This window comes from Heterodontus francisci, chromosome 8 (genome assembly GCF_036365525.1).
Source record: "Heterodontus francisci isolate sHetFra1 chromosome 8, sHetFra1.hap1, whole genome shotgun sequence".
Taxonomy (NCBI): domain Eukaryota; kingdom Metazoa; phylum Chordata; class Chondrichthyes; order Heterodontiformes; family Heterodontidae; genus Heterodontus; species Heterodontus francisci.
The window spans coordinates 85954572-85967219 of record NC_090378.1 but is presented as its reverse complement, the minus strand read 5'-3'; the positions used below and the strand labels follow the sequence as shown (position 1 = coordinate 85967219).

The 12648-nt window shown below is 42.7% G+C and overlaps 1 protein-coding gene across 1 annotated transcript in view; it reads right to left on the bottom strand.

The window, feature by feature from the left end:
• The window catches only part of LOC137372565 (adhesion G-protein coupled receptor D2), a 329848-nt gene that overhangs the window by 246917 nt on the left and 70283 nt on the right, over positions 1-12648 (bottom strand). The window contains exon 18 of the mRNA XM_068036491.1: positions 1575-1728. Within this exon, the coding sequence (XP_067892592.1) occupies positions 1575-1728 (154 nt within the window). The remainder of the gene's footprint in view (positions 1-1574; positions 1729-12648) is intronic.

Below are 12648 nucleotides of genomic sequence, written 5' to 3'. Positions count from 1 at the left end.
CTATCTTTACAACATTTCAATGGTACTTTGTCGGCTGTAAAGTGCTTTAGGACGTCCTGTGGTCATGAAAGGTGCTATATTAATGCAAGTTCCTAATTTATATCTGATATCCTTTAACTTATTTATGCAATGCTCCAGATCCATTCAGTTCTGTCAACCTTCTGCACCCTAGCATGTAGCCATCAGCAAGCTTCCAAATATTAGGGAGCAAACTCATCGTAATATCACTGTTATGTTATTCCATGCTGGCTCATCATGCTTTTGAGCACAGTCACCCACTGTAATGTTATTCCATGACCGCTCAACATGTTTTTAGCTCAGAAGCACGACAAATAAGAATGGAATAACATTACAGTGAGTGACTGCACTCAGAAGTCATTAAATATTTATCTAATGTGCTTTGAGTTTGGCACGCTTTGGTAACTGAATATATTTCTATAATTTAGATTATTATAATAAATAGCATTATTAGGGAGCAAATTCATCTGATGGCTACATGCTAGAGTAAAGAAGGTTGATAGAAGCGAATGGATCTGGAGCAGTTTTGTGCAGTCACTCACTAATGTTATTCTATGCCTGATCATAAGTCTGCGCACAGTCATTCACTGTAATGCCATGTTTGTTTGCTTTGATTTTGAGGTCAGTGGCTTCAGCAAGAATAGCATCATACCCCTAAGAAGTATCCAAAACTTTTGTCTTCCTGAGCCAATTTAAAGTCTTGTAGGTCACTTAAGAAATTTAAATCAATGGCCCCATTCATGCATATATCTCAATTTGCATTCCTAAAATTATGGTGCTCTGTTTTAAGATTTATTCAACAATGAGCCAAGAACAACCATCTTCAAATCTTCAGACCCACCATGTTCAAACAAGGCAAGCCAGTGAGTTAGAAATGAGCACAATTAGAGCTGAGTTGCCAGAGCTTCATGGGTTCATGAACCACAAGTAATCCACAGGACATTTTTTGGACACCCAAGACCTATAAGCACTTAGTATAATTGCAATGTAGTACTAAAGTTAATGACAAAAAATGTATTCATGCATTTATTTTGTTAACTTGCTGTTAATATTGAACCACTCAAACAGAACTGTAACTCATGTATAACTACCATCTTTGAATTTTCAGTAATGCCATTGCAAATTACAATCCCATTGTTCCTATGATACAAACTATGATTAAGAAAACAGTACTGTGTGGGCACTTAATATGCTTATTTTGTCAGTCCCTCTGAGAGTCGTAGCTTAAGAAGAATTGAATATCTGGATTTTCAGAGGATTGGTGATTTGGGAAAAATTACAGTTTTATTCCAATTTTTACATCTTTCTAAATTCTTTAAACCTAAGAGAAGCTAGGGAATTTAGACTAGTCTATGTTAAGATGAAATTGACACCAAACCTATGCTGCAATTTTTAGATGAACCTAATCAATTAAAAACTACAGCTCACCTTTTACATTAATTGGGCATTTGTAAAACAGTGTCATTAGTTTTAGCAAAACATGGGAGCTGCATGATGCACCAAAGTTTAGAAACTATAATTTCAATCATACCATGTGTAATCTTCAAGTAACCTACCCCAGCCAATAAGATAGTAATATTTCATTCTCCGTTCCTCACTCAAATTGACAGTAACCACCTTACTCCAGAGAAGCAGTCCTTCCACCATCATCCATGCGAAAGCAGCCATAAAGAATAAATGCAGAAGAGCAGTAACAGCAGTACAGGCAGTCTAGAAAAGGATGCAATAGATTAGCTGTCTCATCATTAATATCTGCAACCATTTTAGTTAATTTTCTGACACTTCAGATATGTTTACTTTTTTTTTTGCTGGTAAAACAGCTCAAATAGCTGCATTTCTATCACATGACTGGCATACCAATGCTTCATTTGTACTTCTCCGTTTTGCGTTCATGGCGTCACTTCTCTGATACATGTCACAATTTACTTGAGATTGAATAACCTTTTACTGCCTTCGTCTACCTCATTGTGGTACAGCCAGCTCTGAGGGTACCAACAGGTTACCTCATCAAGTACATGGAGTGCCCAGTACCAACCCCCAAAAAAAATCACTTTAAGCTAATTAGGCAACCAGACTTCAATATCCTATTGGTTGATAAATTTTCAACCAGAGACTCCAATGTAGATCTCAAAATGTTCCAAAATCGGCAGTGGAACAGCACAAGATTAGAAGAGTATGTTGAGATTTTAAAATATGAAATAAATAAGATTAACCTAAAATAAAAGTTATACAGGGTCAGATTTTGCAATCAGCAGTGAACCAACAGCACCAGCCATTCATTAGACTTGCACTTGCCAAAAAGTTTCCAAGGGTTTTTGCATGGCAAGTTGCTGTCAGCCAACCATCGAGAAAGCACAACACCCTCTACAGGGTATCTGGGACATGTGTGAACTGTGTGTCTCCTTAATCAATCAGATTGAAGAATCAATAATGAGCAGCGCAAAGTCTGAAGCAGGAAGTGTTAGAATATTTAATTCAATGTCAAATAAGGTTCAGAAATCAAACAAAAGAGACTGGATTAAGAAAGAAAGAGATAAGAGAAACAGAAAGATAAGTAAAAAAAAAAGTATTTTTTTTTAAATCTGATTGTAAAGGTTAATTTTTCAGTGGCAGAAGGGTTATATTGCAATTCCAAATTATCGTGATAGCAAAATGGTACTTAGACTGGAATAGAGAAGCCCTAACATTTTCTGATGATTTTATTCTGTACCCATGAGATAATTACAGGAACTTCATGCCATTCAATGTTTTTGAATGGTGAGTCAGAAAGTAACATGTCGTTTTCAACCAGCTTTTGGAGGAACAGGGAATTTTGGACAGTAACTTCAGTATTTCCGTGTTTAACTATTCATGTGCGCTAGCTGGAAGTTGACAGCTGATTTGCACATAAATAATGGTAAACCCCATTAGTCTCACTGTTATTTTTACAGTGCTGAGTTTGCAAGTTCTCCCTGTGACTGCATGGGTTTTCGCCGGGTGCTCCGGTTTCCTCCCACAGCCAAAGACTTGCAGGTTGATAGGTAAATTGGCCATTATAAATTGCCCCTAGTATAAGTAGGGGAATTGTGGGGATGTGGTAGGAATATGGGATTAATGTAGGATTAGTAAAAATGGTTGATGGCCGGCATAGACTCGGTGGGCCGAAGGGCCTGTTTCAGTGCTGTATCTCTAAAAAAAAAAAATCCCGCCCATTATATATTGGCCTGGATTTTGAGGTCAATGGAGAACGGATGGCATTTGCCAGTGACCTCAAAAAAGCTGCACAGAAAGATTTAACAGGCCGTGTGGCACGGATTTCCTCTATTCTGATCTGTGTTTGTATTTGGTACCATCTGTGGCTTCCAACAATAGTGCAGGCAGACTGATCAGCCAATCAGACTGAAGAATTCTCACAGACAGCTAAGCAGGGATTATAATGCACATTTTAATCATTGTACAGAAAAGGAAATAAAGATTTTGGGGGGTTTTCAGAAGGAAGCCATTCAGCCCATCAAGCCCTTTATGACTCTCTTAGAGCAATTTTGCTCACCCTGCAATTTTTTTCCTTTATTTATCACGCTTTGTGCATTTACAGATGTGCACTATATACATAACTTAGACCCTCCTGTCTTCTCTCTTAGTTTGATCCCACCTATGTTTCACCCAACCTTTGTGCACCTTGTTTTTCCTTTCTATTGCTACATCCTGATTCCCATGCCCCTATCAAGTTTAAGCCCTCTCCAATAGCACTAGCAAACTGCCCCACGAGGACATTGGTTCAAGCTCTGTTGAGGTGCAACCCGCCCAGCATGTACACATCCCACCTCCCCCCAACCAGTCCCAATATCCCCAGAATCAAAAACCCTCCCTCCTGCACCATCTCTCCAGCCACACATTCATCTGCTTTATCCCCCTGTTTCTATAGTCACTAGTGTATGGCACTGGGAGCAATTAGGAGATTACTACCTTTGGAGTCCTGCTTATTAATCTCTTTCCCAGCTCCCTAAAATCTGCCTGAAGAACTTCATCTCTCTTTCTACCTATGTCATATGGACCACAACACCTCTGGCTATTCACCCTCCCCCCACAGAATGCTCTGTAGCCACTAAGTGATGACCTTGACCCTGATAGCAGGGAGGCAACATATCAATCTAGAATCATGCTGGCAGCTGCAGAAATGCCATCTGTTCCCCTAACTATTGAATCCCCTATCACTATTGATTTTCCGATCTTCCTCCCACACCCACACCCCCATCCCCACCACCTCTACAGCTGAGCCACCCGTGGTCCAGTGGATTTGACTCCGGCTGTACTCCCCAGAGGAGCCATCACCTTCATCAATATTCAAAACTGAGATGCTCTCAGGGGACTTATGCTCTACCTGCCTGGTCCTCTTTGTCTGCACACTTTTAAGCTGCAGGGTGATCATCTCCTGAAATATTAGGACATATACATGGAATAAGGGAGAAGCTGAAATATCATAAACAAACTTTCAAAAGAAAATGTAAAAAATCATGCCATTTTTAAATGTTATTAAGAGGAAATGAGACTCCACACTTATAACATCAGTTTTTTCAAGGCCAGAGAGGTTGCTCAGCAGTAAATATGTCTTAGTACGCCATTAAAAACTCAGTTATTCCTGATCAAACAAAGTTTAATGTTTTCATTAGTTTTAATAGCAAGAATAGTATGTAAAAAGTTGAAGTTCATGTCAAATCATTGATTCTGCGTTGAATGCATCTATGAAGACTGCAACAGCACACCCCCTGGAGGAGCATTTAACTACACATGTGCAGATGCCTGAAGTTGCTGTCAGTTTGACACAGTAATGACAACAAGCACTGACAGGTTGGCCATCATTACAAGTGTAAATTCCGGGCCAATATCTTTAAGATAAAATGCAATGCAATATCTAAGGAGGGAATATAGAGCAGAAGTGGGTGTCTATTTATTTATTTTTAGTTATTTAGAGATACAGCACTGAAACAGGCCCTTCGGCCCACTGAGTCTGTGTCGACCATCAACCACCCATTTACACTAATCCTACATTAATCCCATATTCCTACCACATCCCCTCAATTCCCCTACCACCTACCTACACTAAGGTAAATTGGCCATTGTAAATTGCCCCATCAACCTGCAAGTCTTTGGCTGTGGAGGAAACCAGAGCACCTGGCGGAAACCCACGCCGTCACAGGGAGAACTTGCAAACTCCGCACAGGCAGTACCCAGAATCAAACCCGGGTCGCTGGAGCTGTGATGCTAACCACTGCGCCACTGTGCCGCCAAGACAGGCAGGGCAGAAGTAATGTTTTGAAACTATTTAAGGTTGTTTTGTTTTATTTGTACGACATTAATAAAGATGCCTCATGGCATTATTACTTCATTATTTGGTGATTTTTCAGTGTTACAAATACATAAGCTAAAAAGAAACATTTCAACGATGGGAGCATAAACTGACATTCACATTAACATGTAAAACACTGGTATCATAAAATGTAATACCAGTATTATCTTCTGCAACTCCCTTTCTAATTAAAAGTTGGTCTATCAACAGAGTACAGAGTACAGAATTTACTACAATTGTTATAGTCTAACAGTAGCAGACATTATTCTTGTTCAAAAGTTCAAAACATACTGCTCTATTTTTTTCCAAAGCTGGGAGATCATACCCGACCGTTTATCTTCTGAGTGCAGCACATTCAATGTATCCATTAACATTCCTCAATTGGTAAGTATAGTGTGTAAATGAGCCATAAAACCAATAAAATCACAGTTCAATCTCTGTTCTGAGCGAAGGTAGCTGATTTCACACCAGGGAAGCAGTAGGGTTATTACAGTTAGCCTCAGTGCCCAGAGTTGGGATGGATGAACTCAGCAATGCTTCCACTCCTGACCATTATGGACTGTGTGAGTCAGTTGAGAGCAAGGTCAGGTTCAACAGTGATGCCCCATTGGTGTGGCATTTCCCTAGTAGTGCTACTAATTAGGCTTGCACATGAAGAATGGCCACTTGGGTTGTAGGATTACTGGAAGCACTCAGCATCATAGCTCCATATCCTTGCTTGGCATAAGGCCTCAGCGTAAGGTGGTGGGGGGGGGGGGGGGGGGGCAGTGGGGAGCAGTGGAAACAAAAAACACAAAACTTGTTTAGAAGTAAAATATAATCCCTCTAAACATCTTAGAGAGGAGACATTAAACCAAGACCCCATCTGCTCTCTCAGGTGACTATAAAAGATCACATGGCACTATTTCAAAGAAGAGCACCCAATATTCATCCTTCAACCAGCATAATTTTTTTTAAATCTGGTCACCATCGCATTGCTATTTGTGGGATCTTGCTGTGTGCAAATTGGCTCCTGTGTTTCCTAGATTAAAACAGTGACTATATTTTAAGATGTACTTCATTGGCTGTAAAGCGTTTTGGACATGCAGAGGTCGTGAAAGGCCCTATAGAAATGTAAGTTCTGCTTCTATGATTGTTGACAATAATAAATATTTTAGGTAAGATAAAGGGTGGTACTGCCAAATCTAGTGCCCCCTGACTATCTAGAAGATACAGGATAAGTTAAAGCAGAAAGAGAAAGCTTATGACGATGACAAAAATCTTAATACTTTAGAAAACCTAGAGGAGTATAAAAACTGCACGGGTGGAGTAAAAAAGGAAATTAGAAAAGCAAAGAGAGGACATGAAAAATAATTGGCAGGTAAAATCAAGGAAAACCCAAAGTTGTTTTATCAGTACATTAAGAGCAGGAGGATAACTAAGGAAAGGGTAGGGCCCATCAGAGATGTACAAGAGAACTTATGCAGAAGATGTGGGCAGGGTTCTTAATGAAATTTTTGTCTCTGTCTTCACAAAGGAGAGTTTGATGTAGACATTATAATTAAAGAGGAGGAGTGTGAAATATTAGATACGATAAGCATAATGAGAGAGGAAGTACTAGGGGGTCTGACATCCTTGAAAGTGGATAAATCACCAGGGCCAGATGGATTGCATCACAGGTTGTTAAAGGAAGCCAGGGAGGAAATAGCAGATACAAAGAACAAAGAACAGTACAGCACAGAAACAGGCCATTCGGCCCTCCAAGCCTGCGCCGATCTTGATGCCTGTCTAAACTAACACCTTCTGCACTTTCAGGGACCGCATCTGTCTATTCCAATCCTATTCATGTATTTGTCAAGATGCCTCTTAAACGTCGCTATCGTACCTGCTTCCACCACCTCCCCCGCAGCAAGTTCCAGGAACTCACCACCTTCTGTGTAAAGAACTTGCCTCACACATCCCCTCTAAACTTTGCCCCTCGCACCTTAAACCTATATCCCCTAGTAACTGACTCTTCCACCCTGGGAAAAAGCTTCTGGCTATCCACTCTGTCCATGCCACTCATAACTTTGTAAACCTCTATCATGTCGCCCCTCCATCTCCGTCGTTCCAGTGAAAACAATCAGAGTTTATCCAACCTCTCCTCATAGCTAATGCCCTCCAGACCAGGCAACATCCTGGTAAACCTCTTCTGTACCCTCTCCAAAGCCTCCATCTCCTTCTGGTAGTGTGACGACCAGAATTGTATGCAATATTCTAAGTGTGGCCTAACTAAGGTTCTGTACAGCTGCAGCATGACTTGCCAATTTTTATACTCTATGCCCCGACCGATGAAGGCAAGCATGCCGTATGCCTTCTTGACTACCTTATCCACCTGCGTTGCCACTTTCAGTGACCTGTGGACTTGTATGCCCAGATCTCTCTGCCTGTCAATACTCCCAAGGGTTCTGCCATTTACTGTATACTTCCCACCTGCATTAGACCTTCCAAAATGCATTACCTCACATTTGTCCGGATTAAACTCCATCTGCCATTTCTCCGCCCAAGTCTCCAACTGATCTATATCCTGCTGTATGCTCTGACAATCCTCATTGCTATCCGCAACTCCACCAACCTTTGTGTCATCCGCAAGCTTACTAATCAGACCAGCTACATTTTCCTCCAAATCATTTATATATAAAACAAACAGCAAAGGTCCCAGCACTGATCCCTGCGGAACACCACTAGTCACAGCCCTCCATTCAGAAAAGCACCCTTCCACTGCTACCCTCTGTCTTCTATGACCGAGCCAGTTCTGTATCCATCTTGCCAGCTCACCTCTGATCCCATGTGACTTCTCCTTTTGTACCAGTCTGCCATGAGGGACCTTGTCAAAGGCTTTACTGAAGTCCATATAGACAACATCCACTGCCCTTCCTTCATCAATCATCTTCGTCACTTCCTCAAAAAACTCAATCAAGTTAGTGAGACACGACCTCCCCTTCATAAAACCATGCTGCCTCTCGCTAATAAATTCATTTGTTTCCAAATGGGAGTAAATCCTGTCCCGAAGAATCCTCCCTAATAATTTCCCTACCACTGACGTAAGATTCACCGGCCTATAATTTCCTGGATTATCCTTGCTACCCTTCTTAAACAAAGGAACAACATTGGCTATTCTCCAGTCCTCTGGGACCTCACCTGTAGCCAATGAGCATACAAAGATTTCTGTCAAGGCCCCCAGCAATTTCTTCCCTTGCCTCCCTCAGTATTCTGGGGTAGATCCCATCAGGCCCTGGGGACCTATCTACCTTAATGCTTTGCAAGACACCCAACACCTCCTCCTTTTTGATAACGACATGACCCAGACTATCTACACTCCCTTCCACCAAGTCCTTCTCTTTGGTGACTACTGATGCAAAGTACTCATTTCGTACCTCGCCCACTTCCTCTGGCTCCACAGATAGATTCCCTCCTCTGTCCTTGAGTGGGCAAACCCTTTCCCTGGTTACCCTCTTGCTCTTTATATATGTATAAAAAGCCTTGGGATTCTCCTTAATCCTGTTTGCCAATGACTTTTCATGACCCCTTTTAGCCCTCCTGACTCCTTGCTCAATTTCCTTCCAACTTTCTTTATATTCCTCAAGGGCTTCGTCTGTTCCCAGCCTTCTAGCCCTTACGAATGCTTCCTTTTTCTTTTTGACGAGGCTCACAATATCCCTCGTTATCCAAGGTTCCCGAAACTTGCCAAACTTATTCTTCTTCCTCACAGGAACATGCCGGTCCTGGATTCTAATCAACTGATGTTTGACAGACTCCCACATGTCAGATGTTGATTTACCCTCAAACAGCCGCCCCCAATCTAAATCCTTCAGTTCCTGCCTAATATTGTTTATAATTAGCCTTCCCCCAATTTAGCACCTTCACCCGAGGACTACTCTTATCCTTATCCACAAGTACCTTAAAACTTACGGAATTATGGTCACTGTTCCCGAAATGATCCCCTACTGAGACTGACCACTTGGCCGGGCCCATTCCCCAATAGCAGGTCGAGTACGGCCCCTTCCCTTGTTGAACTATCTACATATTGTTTCCAGAAGCCCTCCTGGATGCTCCTTACAAATTCTGCCCCATCCAAGCCCCTAGCACTAAGTGAGTCCCAGTCAATATAGGGGAAGTTAAAATCACCCACCACTACAACCCTGTTACCTTTACATCTTTCTAAAATCTGTCTACATATCTGCTCCTATACCTCCCACTTGCTGTTGGGAGGTCTGTAGTAAATCCCCAACATCGTGACTGCAGCCTTCCTATTCCTGAGCTCCACCCATATTGCCTCGCTGCATGACCCCTCTGAGGTGTCCTCCCGCAGTACAGCTGTGATAGTCTCCTTAACAAGTAATGCAACTCCCACACCCCTTTTACATCCCCCTCTATCCTGCCTGAAGCTTCTAAATCCCGGAACATTTTGCTGCCAATCCTGTCCTTCCCTCAACCAAGTCTCTGTAATAGCAACAACATCATAGTTCTAAGTACTAATCCAAGCTCTAAGTTCATCTGCCTTACCTGTTGTACTTCTCGCATTGAAACAAATGCACTTCAGACCACCAGTCCCGCTGTGCTCAGCAACATCTCCCTGCCTGCTCTTCCTCTTAGCCTTACTGGCCTTATTTACTAGTTCCCCCTCAGTTATTTCACCTGCTGTCCTACTGCTCTGGTTCCCAACCCCCTGCCACACTAGTTTAAACCCTCCCGAGTGACACTAGCAAACCTCGCAGCCAGGATATTTATGCCCCTCCAATTTAGATGCAACCCGTCCTTCTTGTACAGGTCCCACCTGTCCCTGAAGAGATCCCAATGATCCAGATATCTGAAACCCTCCCTCCAACACCAGCTGTTCAGCCACGTGTTTAGCTGCACTATCTTCCTATTTCTAGCCTCGCTGGCACGTGGCACAGGGAGTAATCCCGAGATTACAACCCTAGAGGTCCTGTCTTTTAACTTTCTACCTAACTCCCTAAACTCCCCCTGCAGGACCTCGTCACTCTTCCTGCCTATGTCGTTGGTACTGATGTGTACCACATCCTCTGGCTGTTCACCCTCCCCCTTCAGAATGCCCCCTGTCTGTTCAGAGACATCCTTGACCCTGGCACCAGGGAGGCAACATACCATCCTGGAGTCTCTTTCACGTCCACAGAAGTGCCTATCTGTGCCCCTGACTATAGAGTCCCCTATAACTATTGCTCTTCTGCGCTTTGTCCCTCCCTGCTGAACAGTGCCAGCCGTGGTGCCACTGCTCTGGCTGCTGCTGTTTTCCCCTGATAGGCCATCCCCCCCAAAGAGTATCCAAAATGGTATACTTGTTAGAGAGGGGGATAGCCACAGGGGATTCCTGCACTGACTGCCTGCCCCTTCTCGCGGTCACCCATCGATCTGCCTGCACCTTGGGTGTAACCACTTCTCTAAAACTCCTGTCTATGACGCTTTCTGCCACCTCCATGCTCCTAAGCGCATCCAGTTGCTGCTCCAACCGATCCATGCGGTCCGTGAGGAGCTGCAACTGGGTACACTTCCTGCAGATGTAGGAACGTTGGAAGCGTCACGGACCTCCCACATCTCACAGGTGAAGCACTTTACCCCTCTGACTGACATTTCTAGCACTAATTAATAAATTAATTTAAATAAATAAATACTTATTAAATACACTGAGGATCATCTTTAAGTCCTCACTAGATACAGGAGAGGTACCAGAGGATTGGAGGTCTACAAACGTTGTACCATTATTTAAAAAGGGTGCAAGGGATAGTCCAAATAATTACAGGCCGGTGGTGGGTAAATTGTTAGAATCTATTCTGGGGGACAGGATAAACCACCACTTAGAAAGGCAGGTATAGTCACAATGGATTTGTTGAGGGAAAGTCATGTCTTAGTAACTTGATTGAGTTTTTTGAGCATAGTACAGTGGATGTGGTCTACATGGATTTTAGTAAGGCATTTGACAAGGTCCCACATGGCAGACTGGTCAGTAAAATGAAAACCCATGGGATACAGGGGAATGTGGCAGGTTAGATCCAAAATTGGCTCAAGGATAGGAAACAAAGTGTAGTAGTCGACAAATGTTCTTGTGAATGGAAAGCTGTTTCCAGTGGCGTTCCTCAGGGCTCAGTGTTGGTCCCTTGCTGTTTGTGGTATATATTAATGATTTAGACTTAAATGTAGGAGGCATGATTGGGAAATTTGCTGATGACACAAAAATTGGCAGTGTAGTTGATAGTGAAGAGAATAGCTGTCGACTCCAGAAAGATATCAACGGTTTGGTTGCGTGGGCAGAAAAGTGACAAATGGAGTTCAATCCAAATAAGTGTGAGGTAGCGCATTTGGTGGGGGTGGGGGTGCAAATAAAGCAAGGAAATACACAATAAATGGGAGCATATTGAGAGGGGTAGAAGAAGTGAGAGACTTTGGAGTGTACGTCCACAGGTCCCTGAAGTTGGCAGGACAGGTAGATAGAATGGTGAAGAAGGCATATGGAATGCTTTCCTTTATTGGCCAAGGTATAGAATTCAAAAGCAGGGATGTAATGCTGGAACCGTATAAAACACTGGTTAGGCCACAGCTGGAGTACTGCGTATAGTTCTGGTCACCACATTACAGAAAGGACATAATTGCTCTGGAGAGAGTACAGAGGAGATTTACAAGAATGTTGTCTGGGCTCAAAGATTGCAGCTATGAGGAAAGATTGGATTGTCTAAGGTTGTTTTCCTTAGAACAGAGGAGGCAGAGGGGTGACTTTATTGAGGTGACTTAATTATGAGGGGCCTCGATAGAGTAGACAGGAAGGACCTGTTTCCCCTGACGGAGAGGTCAATTACCAGAGGGCACAGATTTAAGGTGATTCGTAGAAGGATTAGAGGGGACATGAGAAAAAGCGTTTTCACCCAGAGGATGGTGGGTGTCTGGAATTCACTGCCAGGAATGGTGGTGGAGACAGAAACCCTCAATTATTTTAAAAGGTACCTGGACCTGCACCTGAAGTGCTGTAACCTGCAAGGCTATGGGCCAGGTGCTGGAAGGTGGAATTAGATTGGGCGGCTAGTTTTTTTGGCTGGCACGGACGCGGCAGGCTGAATGGCTTCCTTCTGTGCCAAAACTTTTTCTATGGTTCTATGGTAAAATAGTCTGTTTTTAAAAATTCTTTCCTATTCGAACATGATCATTACATGATACAATATATAATAACCTCTCAGTAAGAACATTTCCCTTTGAACCCAGAGAGGTTACTGCAAATCATTCAGAGAAGAGCTAGTGCCTTAAGCTTCCAACCCAAGTGTTAAAGGATTGCCTTT